At 36.9% G+C, this 17,270-nt stretch overlaps 1 protein-coding gene across 3 annotated transcripts in view; it reads left to right on the forward strand.

The window, feature by feature from the left end:
- Positions 1-17,270, forward strand: part of PAN3 (PAN3 poly(A) specific ribonuclease subunit) — a 68,324-nt gene that overhangs the window by 10,260 nt on the left and 40,794 nt on the right. Inside the window, exons 1-4 of one of the 3 annotated variants that reach the window (XM_009699036.1) lie at positions 365-431; positions 2,120-2,190; positions 4,457-4,519; positions 13,557-13,718. In XM_009699036.1, coding sequence (XP_009697338.1) covers positions 368-431; positions 2,120-2,190; positions 4,457-4,519; positions 13,557-13,718 — 360 coding nt within the window. In that variant the 5' untranslated portion in view covers positions 365-367. Of the gene's footprint in view, positions 1-364; positions 432-2,119; positions 2,191-4,456; positions 4,520-13,556; positions 13,719-14,220; positions 14,225-17,270 lie in introns of those variants that run through there. The other 2 variants (XM_009699038.1, XM_009699037.1) reach the window with 2 other exon arrangements.

Here is a 17,270-nt window from a genome sequence, read left to right on the forward strand (position 1 = left end):
AGTGTTTAGAGGAGATAAGTAGTTGGCTTCTGTAACATTTTGACAATGTGCAGGAAGAGAACCGTAGGTTTGATAGGCCTTCCCAAGTTAGAAGAAATTCGTGAAGGTAGTGTTTTGTTTTAATATACAGTCATTTTTGTTTTGCATTACTCTCCTGTGAAATGCACTTATTTATGCATTCATTTTACTAAATATTTTTGTCAACTACAAATCACTGTCTGCTGAGAGTATTTACTACATGGGGAATGAGCACAGGTTTCATCGTCTGTTCTTGAAACTTTCTAAATATCACCCCCAGTGCCCTCACTTAGTCTTTTATAGCTTTGTTGTTTTACATGTACACTTTTGTCTTTTATTTTTGCAGAGGATGACAAATAGCAGTAGCTCCCCCAGCCTTCTCAATGACAGTGCCAAGCAGTACGCAGGCCATGGTGAGTACTTTTAAAGTAATATATATATAAAAGTATGTTTGGAAATTTGAGATTCACTTTCACAAAACTGAGGCTTAAGGGAGGTTTTTTTCTCCTCTGATTTAATTTGTGATGCAGTAGAACTTTTTTTTTAACAGTAGTATATTTTATGATTACTTTTAATACAAAGCTGAAGCACTACTGAACTCCTAAATTTTCAGCGTTCTCTTTGCTCCAGTGGGGAAAGACTGAAAGAAGTCATTGTCGGTCTTGTCACTTCAAGTGAAATGCTAGTTTGGATATCCAGTGTAAAGCACTGATAGCTTACACATTTATGTTGCTCTGCAATAGTATTCTTTTTTATTGTGCTTTTCAAGTGAGTTATTGTGTGGAATTAATGTACAGGTTTTTATTCTTGAATTTAGGGTCTATGGGTTTTGTGAAATGTATCACATAACTGATGATTTTTAATAGCTATTAAGTTTTGCCCTGTAAGCAGTACTTTACCTCTTATTACTTACTAAATTCTTGTGGAGGATATATTGAACTTCTGTAATGTGCTTTTCAGAACCACTGCAGGTTATTTCAGCTGTAGCTGTCAAACAAAGTTTTTTAAAGAAGAGGGTACTACTCCTTTATGGCAAGGGCATACATTTCAAACATATTTCTGCTCTGAAAATTGCTGTGTAAATGATGTTCTAGAACTCCCATTTCCTTGACTGACCCTGCAGCTAGCCTGCTTACTAGGGTTATAATTTTTAAGCATGATAGTAACTACTATAAGATTAACTTGCCTGACAGTTGAAATTTGTGGGTGTGTGTGTTTTTGTGTGTTTTTTTTTTTTTTTTTTTCCCCTCGTCCTCCTGGTTCCTTTCCAGTAGGTTTTGTGATTAATTCTGCTGCTTTTGTCCAACTGCACAATTAGCTATTCAAGGCAGTGGAGGTCTCTGGTTTTAAATGCAGTCAGAGTTTGACTGTGACAGGGCAAACAGTGATGGTGATGCATGTGAAGGAGAGAAACCAGACTGACTTTTGGAAACCAGTTTAAATTCTGCTGTGTCTCAGGTCCTTTTCTGCCCCCGCCCCGGCTCCTGCTCCACCAAGCTGTGCTTCACTTGTAGGAATACCCTTTTAAAGAGTATTGATTAATGTTGAAGAAAGTGTTTCATCAAAACACCAATGTTTATGGCTGGCAGTCATCTGCTAATTTGACAACTCTGCCCGTGCAATTTGGAGTTTTAAGTTGCGTCTGTGATTGTTATTCAGTTTTTGGTGTCAGCTCTGGAAAGGATGCATAGGGACAAAGAAAAAGCAATAAAAAGCTGCTAATGGAATGGAGGCTTGCTACCCTTATTTCCGATTTAAACTGGTGCAGAACAGTGACAGGACAAGTAAGGTCCGCATCATTATTTGTAACACTGTGTTATACAGAAGATTACTAGTTTTGGGTAACTGGAGATGAAGACTTTGAAATGTTTGATGGGCATGAAATAGTGTTAAAAGCAATTAAACTTACTAAATTCTGCTAATGAGCACCATTTCAATTTAGCAGTTGCACAGTATCTAATAAATGCAGAGTTTTTTAGCAGCGTGGTTGCTAAACTTTTTTTTGTCAAAAGGATTTTTTCCATACAGAAGTAAGTTAAGAAGTGTAAAATTTCTTTTTAACATTAGAGATACATAACGTTGTTTTACATTCTTTTTACAGATCCACTAACTTCACCAAATTCATCCTTGTTTAATGACTTTGCTGCCCTCAGCGTGTCTCAGAGGAGGAAGGTAAGCAACAACTAAATCTTAAGTAGCATATTTGTATATGAGTTGACAGGGAAGAAGATCTGGAATAACTTGAAATTCTAGGTGAAATAAGGATGATTCTTCTAATATTACTAGATTTATTTGAATACATTGCTGCTGATGTAAATAAGATCTTACTACTTCATTTTTGCTGCACCAGATCAGACTGCTCTGCTATTAAGAAATATTCCAAGCATTTGTAAACTGAAGTTTATAAGAATGCTTTGAATATGAAAAGAAGGACATAGCCAATTGAATTTGAAAGCAAATTATTTTTATTGTAGTGAGGCACAAGCCACCTGCAAACCTTCATGGCAACAAGTTCTGAATACATTAAGAACCATTCCGTCGTTTATTTGTACATGACGTGAAAGTAATTCTTAGTGTGAAAGGCATTTAGTTTGAAAGACACTCGATGATATTATTGGGAAGCTAGGGTTTGGGATTTTTTTTTCCCCTTCTAATCTGTATTGAGAAATCTTTCTTTTGCTGAGGGCTAGACAGCATCTTCAAACAACTTTGACCTGCTCCAACACAGGTTGTGGTCTTTTTCAGTTATACACTTAGAAATGCAGTGGCTGGAGTAAGAGACAGAAGTTTGGTTACACCAGAGTTCCTTCTTATTTTAGTGAACTGTGGCTTATCAAAAAAGGCATTATCTTGTCCCAAGCAGTTATCAAATTTAACTTTCACTGATGACTTTCATGGTTTACTACTTTTCTTGTTAGCCACGTGATCCTAAACTTTCCTGTAGTTGCTAATGCTTTATCTTAAAAGCAAGCTACATCAGCAGGCTTGTGATTTTTCATAGAGCTTCATTTGTATTGGCAATTGGGAGCTCTGTATCATTCCTGCAGGTGAAGATTGAGCTTAAAGATAATTACCATAGTTGGCCCATCAGACTAATGTTCCTTGAAATGAAATGCTGTTGTAGAATGTTAATTTCCTAATGTTATGATGTATCCAAACTACATGGAATCTCTGAATTGCCCTTTTCCTTAATGCCAGTATAGTGCACTGGAAATTGGATGTAAACAGCTAAATATGTTGTTTATCCACTTACTGATGATAGTAAGAATGAAAATAAGCCTACCTTCCTTTTTAGCAGTCTGCAAGAACTGTATGTGTGTGTGTATATATATATATATATATATACACACCTGTGGATGTGCGTGTGTGTGCGCTTATGTATATAAACCACATGCACCAAAGAAAATGAGCAGTCATACAGAAGTATTGCCAGAGTGACCACTAAAAGACCAGAGTGGCCTCTAAAAATTACTTCAAAGTTAGTTAAGCAGTATAAAATGAAAACAAACCAATTAGTATTTGAGTGTAAAGCTCAAATAACTCAAAACTCAAATACTAATGTAGAGTCTTCTCTGACTTGGTCCTTTTTATCCCCCAAGAAACAAATCAGCAGATTAAGCCACTCACTGCTAAAATAGTATCAAGAGAAAGATCTATCTGTGAAACTGGTTGACTTGGATTTTTTCCAATTCGTATTTTAGTTATAACTGGCATTAATTGAAAGAGGTTTGTGGTTTGCTTTGCATATTAATAATTCATTGTTTGTTATGACTGCTATTTTGTAATGTCTGTTTGTATACAAGATTGTTAAATAATACTAGTAATGGGGAAGTTTTTGTCTGATATTACTTGAGATGTCTAAAAATCTAGGCTTCCAAGCTCCCTCTATAGTCAGCAGAGAGAGATGAGCAGCTTAAAGGAACGTTCCGCTCGCATTGAGAAAAGTATTTTGGAAAAGACTAGATGTCAGTGGCTGCTTTAAGTAGATAAAAATTGATGGATAAAGTTATGAGAAATTAATCACACTTTTGTAACTGACTTCTGCTACCAGACAGTGCACTGCAAATAACTGTGGATGTAGTTTCTTAGTGTTTTTTAGTATTTTTTGAGTACAGTATTCAAGTTGTAGCAAGGGTTTTCCTCAAAATCACTAAATGCTTGAGTGCCAAGTATTTAAAAACTTGTGTGATTTCCTCCCACCCCAGTAACTGGGGTTTATTTGGAGTTTGAGCAGTGTGATTTATCAGACCAGAGCCTGGTGCCTGCTGTAACACAGGACAGCCAGCCTTCTAGAAGCATGTGCTTCTGTTCATTGACTCTAAAGGGAGCCTTGGTGACTAGCTCAAATGTAGGTGTTCATAACATCGACTGTTTGAAAAAAAACTTTCCGTTTTCTTGCTAAGAGCCCAGGGCTAAGGTTTTGTTTGTTCTGAACTAGCTGGCAAAACCAGCATTTCCTTCGTTTATCACTGACTTGGAAGACAGATACAATACGGCCTTGGTAAGTGAATAAAGAGCAATCGCTTTCCTTTACAAATTAGAATTGTGATATATTAAATATTTAGAACTGCTAAGTTGTTTGCAACTGTGTAAAAACTGCATGTTTATGTTACATAAAACCATGAATAGTTCCTGTAAAAGCATGTAATATGTAGCTGTGTTAAGCAAGAAAGTTCAGTTTATTAATCTTTATTGTCTCTGGATATTGCCAATCATGTTATCCTGGCAGCCCTTTAACAGTGGGCAAGCCATATAGATGCAAATATGTGATATTTTTAATATTTTATTGATAAGACTTGATTGTAATTCTGAATATCCTTGCTTTTTAATTAGACAGCTTTTTTGAAGCTATTTAGTGTGACTGGGCTATTTAAGTTCCTTTTGATTATTTTCATGTTTATAAAGACATTCTACTCTTTGTTTAAAAAGTAAACATAGTCCTTGAATTTTTATGAACATTCTTGAGGTTATTTTCTCTGTTTAGAAATTATTAAACTGCATTTCAATTTTAGATTTCAGGAAAGCTAAGATTACTATTTAAAGACATTTTTGTAGGATACTTAAAATGAAATCAAAGGAGCTAAGTATTTCTGTAGATGGAGCCTTGGTGGAGGTTCTGTCAACTGTAAAACCTTCTGGATTTACTGTCCGGTTGTTGTAACTCCACATGCAGTAAGACAAGCAACCTTAAAGTGAATTTCCTATAAGAGATTTCCAGGTAAGTATTCATCTACAATGCACAAATAGGATTTGTGAAGCATGGAACAAAAGCTAGACTTAATAATAGACTAACCCTCTTTTCTGAGAATAATGATGTCACACTTATTTCATTTTTTTCTTCAAGTATGTGTTATGCTTGTTAAAAGCAGGGTGGCATTCTGAACTTCAACTTCTTGGGTGTTTTTCCTAAATTGACTTCAGCCATTAGCTAGAAAAGTGCTCCTCTCTAAACCCTGAAATGATCTGGCTGGAAAACTCCTTGCATTCATTTTGGTGGTTCTGATAAACAGTTCATAAAAACACATGCAACATAACTGATCAGAATCTGTTGCCAAGGGAATGACAGTTTAATGCACTAAAAATAAAATACATGATGAAATTTTTGTTTAAATTTGTTCTGAGACTGTTGCCACCAATCCTGGCTAAAGAGTTCCCCTACTTGTCACCGGTCAGCCTTACAGGATAGTGAAAAGCATTGCTTTTACATTTTACTTTTGCTTTTTCATACCTTCAATCCTCATGAAAACTGAACTCTTCTGAAAAGTTCCTAACATTGGTTTATGTCCATTTCATTTTTTTAATTGTTCGGTCACACCTAGAGCAGGGCCATTAAGGTGGGAACCACTGTTAGTCCATAGGCAGCAAGGACTGAACCAACTGCTGTAGTGAACAACTTTCAATACAATTTTAATGCTGTTTCATATGTATTTTGAAGGCTTTTTAAAAACTCCTTCCACTGGTTTTAGGTGAGTAAAAGCCAGGACCAAAAGACTCTAAACTAGATTAGAATGGGAAGTATAGGAGAGATTATTTGGACTGAAGTTCACGCAGAACAGGGTGCTGCTGTTTAGGGCTCTCAGTGGGGATCTGCAGCGAGTGAGACTGGACAGCAGATTTCTTGTATTCAAATACTTTGATCAGCAGTAATAAACGTGCAGAGAAAATGATTTTGAAACTAAAGACTGCCCATAGACCTAGTCTGCCTAAATGCAAACTTTTTAATGAGTACAAGGAGGGTTTCCCCTCTCATGTTAGAAGAAAACAAGAATTTGGTTTCCACAGGACCTGAAGTTAGCTTTATTAAGACCTAAACTATTGCTGGTTTATTTTCGAGTGTCCTGTCCTCCATCTAGTTTTGTTGCCTGTTGGGAAGCTGTATTTCTCTCCAGCTTCCCATCTTCAGCTCTATCTTGACACCTCTGATACCTGATCTTTATATAGTTCAGTGATGTTCATTGAAAAGCCATGTGTGCCATGTTTAGTCTTGCTGTATTTACCTTTAAGGAAAATGTGCCAAGACAGTCGTTTCATGTTTCATAGCCTCCTGAATGCCATCTCAGAAGCATGAATCATGTCCTCAGAAGTTGAGGGACCATTACCAAACACCATGTCAGGTCACTGTGTTGTAAACTGCAGAATTATAGCTACCCAGACATAATAATGTACCTGGGCTAGATTTATATTTCAAACTGAAATTTTCCTTCTGGTATTATCCACCCTACTGTGATAATAAAGCATTACAATTTGTAAGTGATGCAAAAAAAAGTTGTTGCAGGAGTATAGAAAGACAGACTACGCTTCTAGAGAAAACTAATAAATGTTTGCAGATAGTATGATGTTTACCTCAGTCTAAAATACGTTTTAAGTGTATGATATCATCTAACCTGTTTTACATTTTTCTATGGAATACTTAGTTATTGGAATTGTTCCTAGGTCGTGTGCTCTTGCTATGAATAATTACTGTGTAGTATGATGTTTTTCATCTTTAAGTGTGACATGAGAGAATATATTGCTCATTTTTGTGTATGGATTAGTGATCATTGTGTTATAAGCAAGCAAATCATTAAAGCACTTCCTTTTAGAAATATGTAACGCTTTTATATTGATGAGGAGTCATCGTATTTTTGTTGCCTCATCCTACTGTGTATTAGAAGGAGAAGAGCAGAATAAGATGACTGCATAGTGCAGCACTTACTTTGAATTGTATTAAAAAGGCCTCTGCTTGTTTTGGTTTTATATCTAAGCAGGTCAGATATATGTTATGACCTACAGACATCTAAAACTTTAAATGCTGCCCTCACTCATCATTTTTAAAGCGTAACTTTTCAGTTAGCCACCTAGACTTTGTCAGGTGCAGCTTACAAGCCGAGGCAGTTAACTACAAGTGTAACTTTAATGTGTAAGATGCTTTTGCTTATATTTACAAGCTTTATTTGTTTCTTTCTATGCCAAGCTGTATGTAGTCTTTAAGAGTGATTTGCAGTAAAATAATTGAAAGATTTTTTTTTAAACTTGTGCACACATTTGTTGAAGACACTGTACAAATATTTAAAGCAGCTAGAAAATACATATATAAATTGAGAAATCATATGTTTAGTAAAGATGGGAGTAAAAGTTGCATCAGTCTTTAGTCCTCTTTTACCTATGTTTTTGGTTCTTAAGTGTGCATCATTTTTCCACTCTTTTTATAAGTAATATAAAAGCGTCCGGCCTATTAGAAAAGAGACCTTTAAACATTAAAAAAACCTGTAGTTTTCTCACTGAGTGCTCCTTTCTCAATGGAGTTTTTGAAAGTATACCTTGGGGTGGTGGTACCCTGCAAGTCTTCACTATGCAGTTAGAACTATCTGCACTAACGATGGTGGTAAAAGCCTGCTTTTCCATCAGCTTGTTTCAATTCAACATATTAGTTTCTTAGTAAAGAACTTTGTCAGTATAACTACATCCGTGCTAGGTTTTAGCTGTTGTGGTAATTCATAACTCATCCAACCTAGCTAGGCTGCAAAATCAATGAGAAAAGGTTTGACGTAAAGATAGGTCAGTTTTCCTTAGCTACTTCTGAACTCTTCAAGGTTTTCATGTCTACGGCATATATACTCATGAAATAAACTTTTCAGGTGTACATACTAAAAAGTGTTCCTTAGCTGTGGTTTAAAATGCACGATGTAATGCCTGGTCTGTTGCAACTTTCACTCCAAGATTTGATTGAACCAAGAAGTTTTTTTGCAGTGATCAGATATATTGCTCTGGAATAAGATCTGTTTCCATGCAAAATTACACGTTTTAGTTTTCTTTAGGTAGAAGAATCTTTTTTGTTTGTCTCTGTATGATACTTTTCAACTAGTGAAAGTTTTATCCCCAGCCAAACTCAAGGTTTCATGAACAATATTAAAAAAGGTTCCAGATGGAAGGGTGGCTAGTCTGTAAGTGCCTGTAATATCAATGTATAACATGATAAACTTTAAAATTACAAGCATATAAACTTGATAAATGTTAGCATAATCTTCCTTTTTTCATAAAGGAGACAACCCACCACCCAACAATAAACTCCAACCAAGCAAACACACACTTAATTATTTTTAACCTGTTGACCAGGCTCCAATTCCAGTGTTTGTGGATATCAAAGTAAAAAAAATTGGTTCCAGCCTTCAGAAGCTGAGATACAGAAAACAAGTATCATCTGACTCTCTTACCAGTGAGAGGTGGTAATGAAAGAGGAAGAGGAGAGAATATTTTGATAGCAACAAACCCAAGCCATGTTGAAGGGGTTTTGTAGCTCTATTGGCCACAAGGCTTAAACGGTAATGACAGGACAACTTATCTTTTTCATATTACTGGATTGCAAACCTGTTAAGATACTCCTGGTGACTATACGTAATGTTCAGGTGAAACATCTTGTAGAACTAATTACTAAATCCAGTTACACAGTTGTATTCAGAGTTAAGATGCTTCTTAGCTGATTGCGCCTATATAGGGATTCTGCCCAGACTAGTGTGCTTTTCCCCAATAACGTATTGAAGTTGATATCCATGGCTGGGTGTTTCAAGTACTGTCTTATTCCAGCTAATTGGTTATGGCTGTTGGGTAAAAATAGCAATAATGATACTAATGGCTTGTAGTTAGCTTTTAGTTTTCAAGACTTAATACAACAAAAGTTAGTTATTTTTGAGTAGACTAGCACCCTAGTTGAGTGTTTAAACTCTTCTTCTAATGATCTCTTTGCCACTAACTTCTGTTAAAAAAGGGAAGTCTTAGAAAACAAGTCAATGTTGAAACTTAAAATTCCATATATTGCTTAATTTTGTTATAAGTAGTACAAGGAAAATATGATATTGTATACCTGATCTTTCGTGTCTGACAATGTAATATTTATTTTTATCTGTTTGTACATGTGGATACAGTCAAGTCACTGTACAACAGATGAGCCCTAGCTAATGCTACTGTGATACCTTTTAGCTATGGTAATTTAAGGTAATGCTGCTTAATTTAGCCTGTGATGAGGAAGGCTTGAGATCGCTTCTGTTTGCTTCAGTAGTATATGCACATAGACAGCATTACTGTAGCTGAGATTATTCACAATACTTTAAAACAGAATAGCCTGCTCGTGTGTTTGTATGCCAAACTGAATTGTGCATTGTTTGGTACAGAAAATGTCTTGTAAGTCTGAAACTCAAAGGCCACCAGAGGTAAGTGCGTTTTAAGGAACAGAAATGTAATTTGGGACATGGGTGATCCTGAAACCATCTGATTGCAGATCATCAGTGGAAGAAAACTTTGGCATTGTGTAGTTTGATTTGCCAGCTTATCCAGACTTAAATATTACATGGGAGTTATGAGTCAGGAAGAATCTTTACGGTATGAATCTTTGTAAACCTTTTCTTGTTTAGATTTATTCCTCTAGGATAGCCTTGTAACATCTTACATGTGGTATGTCCAGCCCTGCATTGGGAAGAGGAAGCTGGCGTTGCCCACTGTCCATGAAACAGGAGGAACTAGGGGCAAAGACACTGCTACAGCAAATAGTAGGAAGAAAATAAACTTGCTCAACGTGTTCCCAGACTTCTTGTTGAATGAATGGGAAGCAAGTAATTAAACTGACTTGAGGAATATTTTCTAGTGTGGGCTAATTAAGTTACTCATCTGTAGTAGTGTTCTGACGTGAAGATGCTGCTCAGTAAGGACCTTTTTGGTTTTGGAGTGGATTTCTTTTGTTCAAGTGTAATGTTTCTCAGATTTTGGGGGTTTCTCTTTCCAAATAGAACACCACCTCTCTCATCGTGCCAGCCAGTAGGTTCCTATTGTTAACTGCTGGCGGCAGCTTGGTTCTACATGGCAAGGGTTATAATTATTAGCTACAGTTGAAAAAGCTTACCCTTCTCACCCTGGGGAGCCAAGCTGTTGCTAGCAATTAAAGATAGTTAGCTGTTCCCTGCCTCATGTAAACATTTACAGCCAGTAATTACTACTGCTTCGCACTTCTTTGACCTGGAGGAACTTAACTCTTCCAGTAATGTTTTGTAATAATTTGGTTTTGTTGGGTTTTTTCTTTCTCTTAGATTTTATTTTAATTATTGTAGATTAACCTTATTTTTCCATTTAAAAATAGTTGCGATGTTTTTGACCTTTCACAACTCATTTGGAACTTGTAATCGTATTAGGAGTTGCAACCTGGTTTGAGAAATACTTGCTAAAGGATTATGAAGTGTTTGAGTGCTTTAGCCACCTTCTTCCCCTTCAAAAAAAAGTTCAGTGTGTTGAACTATCCCTTCATCTGTATGGCTGAACAGGTGTTTTTACCTCAGAGAAAGACTTCAGGGAAGGCAAAAATGCAATTGCTTTTGTAATCATCCAAGAGAAATTGTCCCCATGCCAAGAAGTTGGCTTTGTTTGTCAAGATCATCATGCCTCTGTGTTTTACGTAGATAGATTAATTTAGTACAGAGAGAAGCAGCAGCTGATGAGTTCCTGCTTGTTTCAAGATGCGCTGTTCTGCCTGTTGCTTTATTTGCTGCTCTCTTCATAGGGCAGGGGTGTAGCAAAGTTGATATGCTTCTTCAAACTGCTCCATATATTTGATCTTTCCTTTCTATTGAATCTTTCCTCTTGGCAGACACTTTTTTTCTGGTCTCCTGTAAACTCAGATTGGATTTCTGAATCAGATGCCATTTTCCTCATTGAAAACAAGTGTAATTTAGAATGATTTTGTTGCAAATAGACCAAAATTTATTTCCAAATGTTAATAGTCTGTATCCAGTCTTCTAATGTCTGTCTGAACAATGAAATCCTGGCCTAGTAGTCCCCTGGTGAGGTTTTAGAGTGGATAATGAAAGTAAAAATTTTAGTTTAGTCTCACCCACTTTTTAGTTTATTTTTTTTCATACCAGTAGGCCAAGAACTACTGGTATATGAACTCATATTGTCTCTGTGTTGCTTTATGGCATAGAACTGACCATTGTTTGCCCCCCTGGCCTCCCGGTATGGTCTTTCATAAAGCCTGAAATACTGTTTCATTATGTTGCCTGGAATCTGAATCCCATTGTAACCGCAATAGCCTCCCTATTGGGTTGGCTCAGTTCCTCTTTTGTTTTGATTCTCCTTTTCAAAATATTTATAGATCACCTTTTATTATGGAGGATTAAAAGAACCCTTTATGAATAGGAACGTGTTTGGACACCGGGTTGTAGTCCAGCAGTCTGAGGCAGACTGTGCTCCTGTGCTTGGTAGAATATGGAGATGGGGAAGCTGCCAGGGAAACTGTTACTCTTCGTTGTTTCCAATGGCCAGGCTAAGGAAAACACATACTGCATTCAAACCCTGCCCGAAAGTCCAACGTTATTTGTATGTCTGGCTTCTCAGACCTTACAGCTTTGCAGTTTATGATATTGGTAGTCCTTCTGAATTACTAAGGTGGTAAGTTGCCCAATAATCAAGTGATTGTTCCAATAAACAACCACTGTGTAGATTTACTGTGATCAGGTTTGCATTTGAACTATAGGAGAACTTTGCGCTACCCATCACACAGTTTACCAACTTTCTAATTGGTGTGGCAAAATTCAGTCTTGTTTATTATTGTTAAAGTTGGTTAACCTGATCTTCATGGAGTTTATTGCCTTTGTACTTCATAGTCAATGTTGATATCCTTGGGGGCTTAACTAAAAACCTTAACTAAAGTGTGTTTGGGGTTTTGTTTGTTTGTTGTTTTTAGGCAAATGAGGTACTAGTGACTCTACTTAGTTTTAATTCTTTCCAAAGCTTTCAGCCTAAAAGTTTTCAGGGAAGTAGAGGAGGGAATCTCTTTAGGTTTTGTTTTTGCAGCCGTTTTGCGGTTGTTTTGTCCTGTGTTTTACAAATTGTGTGTGCATGAGTGGGGAATATTCCCCAATTAGATTTTCTCCTTGTTTCCTGAGGAACAACTTTTAAAATGTATGTCAAGGTACATGTTGCTAAGATTTCTAAGGCGCCAGATGAAGTAGATATCTGAATAAAGGTAAGTTAAGTTTTGATTACTTAAAGTGGTCTGTATCCAGATGATGATAGTTGCTTTTCTATCCCCAAAACAACAACAAAAAAACCCAAACAAAAATACCAAACACTACAATTTGGTCCAGCTGTTGATATAATTGGTATAAAAGATCCGATCTAAATATGCATAGGTGATGAAATATTTATTTTGGTGGTATTTACTGTCTAGGTTGGTACACATAGGTTTGAAAGCATAGAGAAATCTGGAGGACTTCTGCACGTTACCTGTTTGAAAGTTTTTAACAGATTTTTTTTTTACAGTGTGCTTTTCTAGTTTAATGTTCATATCATGCTTTATAGTTTCATCTGTAGAGCTCATTGCCAGTGTAATAGAAATGTCACTCCTATTGAGGTGCAAGGACCTCCTGCATGTTCAATTCCTCAAGCATGTTTTGTTTTCTCAATTTTAAGTCTGTTTCCAATGCATTTATCATAGTAGTTCTTGTCTATTTTCACTTAAGCCAGTAGCTGAAGTTAATCTTCTGAATATTAACTTGAGCAGAAATGTTTTTCTCATGGAGTTCTACTGCAGTTGGCTACTCAGTTCTACTTGATTTTTAAAAGCAAGTCTTCAGGAGTCTTGGCAAGTTTGAATTTAAAAACAGGCATACAAAAGTCAATGTTAATTTCTTGTTTCATAGAAATTTCAAGGGAAGTGTTCATTATTGTGATGCGATTGAAGGTATCTATTTGAGAAATATGGATTTTTTTTTAACAATTCCTCATTTTTACGGAATTTCCCAATTTATACTCGTATTTCAGTGGCTGACTTGTGATGGACAGTTTTGCTACAAATAATTAGTAGTCCCTGAAGTTTATTTTCACTTTTTAAAAAGTATTGTTTATTATAGCCAAATAGTCAGGATTGAAAGGAAACAGTCTCAGATAAATTTTACTTGCAAATTGTTTCCTATTCCACCAATCCAGAAATCATATCACAGTGTAATACCTGTTTTAGTGTAGCTTTAGATGAGGGTTGTTAGGAGTGGCCTGGTTTCTCTCCTTCTTTTTCGTAGCCCAGGAAGTATCGACTGGGGATGCTGGATGAGAGGATAGTTCCGGTGGGATCAAAAGCAAGAAAATCAAAGAACCCTATCGGCTGTCTGGCTGACAGGTGTAAAACAGGAGTACCCATCAATATGGTTTGGTGGAACAGAGTCACAGAAAACAATTTACAGGTAAAATTATTTTTTACTAGTCACTTTTTCAGTATTTTCGATGCTTTATTTTCAATTTTGGAAAATGTTAGAAGCAGTTACCTCAAATATGGGTTGAGATCAGATCAAATATTTATTTCACAAAGTAGGCATAGTGGCCCTCCAGGAGAGTGACTCGGAGATGCTTTATTCTCTTCGCCTGGCCCTGTGCTATGTACTTTGCTTGATTATGTTATAATCTGTGGAGGAGAAGCAAAAGTAATCATTAAATGTATTCTAAAAGGAAACACAACCTTTTACTTTAATTTTCATGTGAAGAGGGTTTCTACTGGTAAAATTAATGATCTTTGTTAAAATGATTGACACAATGCAAATAAATTCCCTCAGTACAGAATTTGAAGATGTAAGCACCATGATCATTATGTTGGGATAGTTTCTATTTCTCAACTTGTTTGTTAAACGTTATTGTTACTTTGCTTTATTCCTGAATTTTCTTCAGCTCCTTAAGAGGGGAGGGGTACAGCTGGATTTGAGCATCTCTGTACAGAAGTAGCAGGTTATCCTTGGGATGATAATGGAGGATAATTCTAGTCTAGGAGGAATCTGCTCCATGTCCCTTAAAATGGGGTTTAGATGGAAATTATTTTAATGGTGGGAACTGCAGCACTGCTGCTAATACTATTTTACACTTATGTAGTGCTTTTGATTCTTCACAAGTTGTTATTTTAGTCTTTCTATGAGAGTTTTATGTTCTTTTCGATGTTTTCTAAGTGAGTGAGATGGGTAAATTGACAACAGACTTACAATAAGAATTTGTGGCACCTTAAGAGTTTCTTTCAGTTCGCTAAGTTCCTGCCACGTAAAGACCGCCATGAAACTCGTATGAGAGCCCTTCTGTACCAGTACTAGCTTTGCATTATTTGATGTTGGGAGATCTTTGTGTTACTGAAATTGGGAGTCATGGACAGCGTGATGGAGGCAAACTGATGCTACATCGTATAGGGGCATTTGGGCTTCAGTCTGTCTTGGCCCTTTTGCTGCTGGGGAAGCAGCACAGCTGCTGGTAGAGAAAAGATGGAGCATAAAGGAAACGTTGGTAGAAGGACCAGGTAAGGTTGCAGAGGAGTAGTTGGAGCCTGTGAAGCACTATTGTTCTCAAAGGAGAGAAGATTGACAGATTGAATTTATTGTGTGTATCTAATGGGAGTGTAAACTGTAATTAATAGACAATTGCTCCAAGAAGAGAGAATCAGAAAATTAGTCTTTGAATTTCAGGTGGATGTTACAGGGCGGGAAAAACCCTGTTTGTACTCATGTCCTCCATTGTTTTCTCTGCTGTTCAGTGTTGCAGCAAGGTTTGCCCTCGATCTACTCCACTTAAAGTAGAGTAGAAAAACTTAATGTTTCTGGAGGCTGGAGAACCAGTAGTCTGAGACTTGGAGCTTCTGGCCAGGAGCAATTATCTTCTCCGTACCTATGCCCTCCAAAGTTGTGTTGGAAGTGTGCAAAGAGAAGCTCAAGGTCCCCTAGCTTTCTGAGGTTAGTGGCAATAGCTTGGGACTGCCTGCAGAGCGTGTGGCTTTTGAAGGGTGCAATTCCACGCTCATTTATTTCACCAGAATCTCAGCTACATAATTCATTCAAAGTATGTACAGTGTAAGATTCTGTATTATGCGGTCTTCCTATGGAGATGTGGGACTTCAGAAAAGCAGGTATATGCATATGTGGTAGAAATAAGAACTGAAGGATGTTCCAGCCATAGAAAATAGAATTGGAGGAGAAACAGGAGGGATTGCTGAGAAACAGTGGAGTCTGGCAAGACTGAATGGGGAAAGGTGTAAAAACAGGCTGCAGATGAGAACATAATTCATATATAAAGGATACATAAAACTCTACATAGAAACCAAATTTTATCTTGATCTGATCATTGTAAATCTTTATATTGTAGTGTGAACCTGTTCTAAGTTACCATTACAGCAAAACTTGAGAACTGTTAAGAATCGGAAATTTTAATTATAAAAGCGTGAAAAAATGGCTGGAGAAGTTTGGTATGTGAAACTGTAAAAATGGGTAGTTTCATACTGAGATTTCAGATTGACCTTTCTTCCTCTACTTCATTATGTTTGCTGCTGAGTGCTGAGCAAGAAATAGAAAGGTTAAATTATGGTGGAGGCCCATCTGTTTGAGGGCATGTTTTTAATTTACATTCAAAGATGAGAAAGCGGAATTACATCTCAAAATTGCTGAAGGCTTGCAAAGCTGAGCGGGTATTGAAGCTCGTGTGTCTATTTGTCCACTCTTCCAAACGTATGATTTAAGATGTGGGAATACACCACTTCATGGTGCAATGTTCAGAGATTTTTGTCCAAAAAGTGACTCTTTTAAGAAGCAAGGTAGTTGACAACATGCATTGTGAAACAGTGTAACTGTGTCTCATGCATGGCTATGAATTTATAATGCAGATCTGTTTTCTTTAATTATTGTTACACTTACATGATTAAAAGTGAAGTCCACACATTGAATTGTGTTCCGGGTTGTGCGTTTAAAAAAGCAAAAAGAAAAAAGCAAACCCAAAGTTAATTTTGTAGTGCTATGTCCTAACCTGTATTAGGAAATGTCCTGAGCTACTACACATGTTATAATAGCAAATGGTAATGGTTTAAAAACAAATAAATATTTAGCCAACAAATTTTACCCAGTTTTAATGAAATTGTCTCTAACTCTTCTGCAAGAGCAATAAAGCAATGCAGCTAATAATGGTGATTGAAATTTATTGGAGCTTATTGTACAGGTGATGTGATGGCTTGTCACAGGAATTGCTATAGGGTAGCATGTTGCACAGATTTGATAGTTGGAGGAGCTTTGAAGCCCTTGGTGACCTCCGGTGTCTCCTGGGCCACTCTGACATCACAGAATATGTCCTTCCCTGATGTTATAGTTAACAAGGAATCTTGGAGGGATTGCAATGATGCTTTCTACACGAAGTGAAGCTCTTGGTATCGCACATCTACCCATTTTAAAACAGCAACAAAGAAATCTCCAAAACCAACAAAAAACCCCACACGTAAAAAACCAAGCATCACACTTGTGTTTTTGGATTCCGGAGAGATATTCTGACAACTATGCCAACAATAGAGTAGGAGAGGACTGCCCTGCTTTACAGTGTGGGTATAGTTTAGTGGTGGTTTTCTGTAACCATTACAAAATTATGCAGTTTGGGATGTCGGACCAGATCAGCATGAATTTGGAGGTGAAGAACATAAAGAGAGAACAAAAAGGCTTGTCTCCAGTTCCTAGCATGGTAAGTACATTAGCACATTCTTCTGAACTAAAATGAAATCAGCCTACTTTTTGCCTTAAGTAGCTGGCTTTAGTTGGCCATGGGACCAGAACTGATCTAACAAAGTAGTGTTACAGCCACCGAAACAGAGGTGGTGGCTGGGCTGCTGCTTTACAGCTCTGTGTCATGTTGTCAGATGCTGAACTGGAAATAGAGAGAGAGAAGGGTGGTTTCCAGTACTCGTGTGGGATCCCTGCATGACCTTCCAAAGGCTCCATCGCTTGTGCATTCCT

The sequence above is a fragment of the Cariama cristata genome, unplaced genomic scaffold, assembly GCF_000690535.1.
Source record: "Cariama cristata isolate BGI_N322 unplaced genomic scaffold, ASM69053v1 scaffold7184, whole genome shotgun sequence".
NCBI classification, from domain to species: Eukaryota; Metazoa; Chordata; class Aves; order Cariamiformes; family Cariamidae; genus Cariama; species Cariama cristata.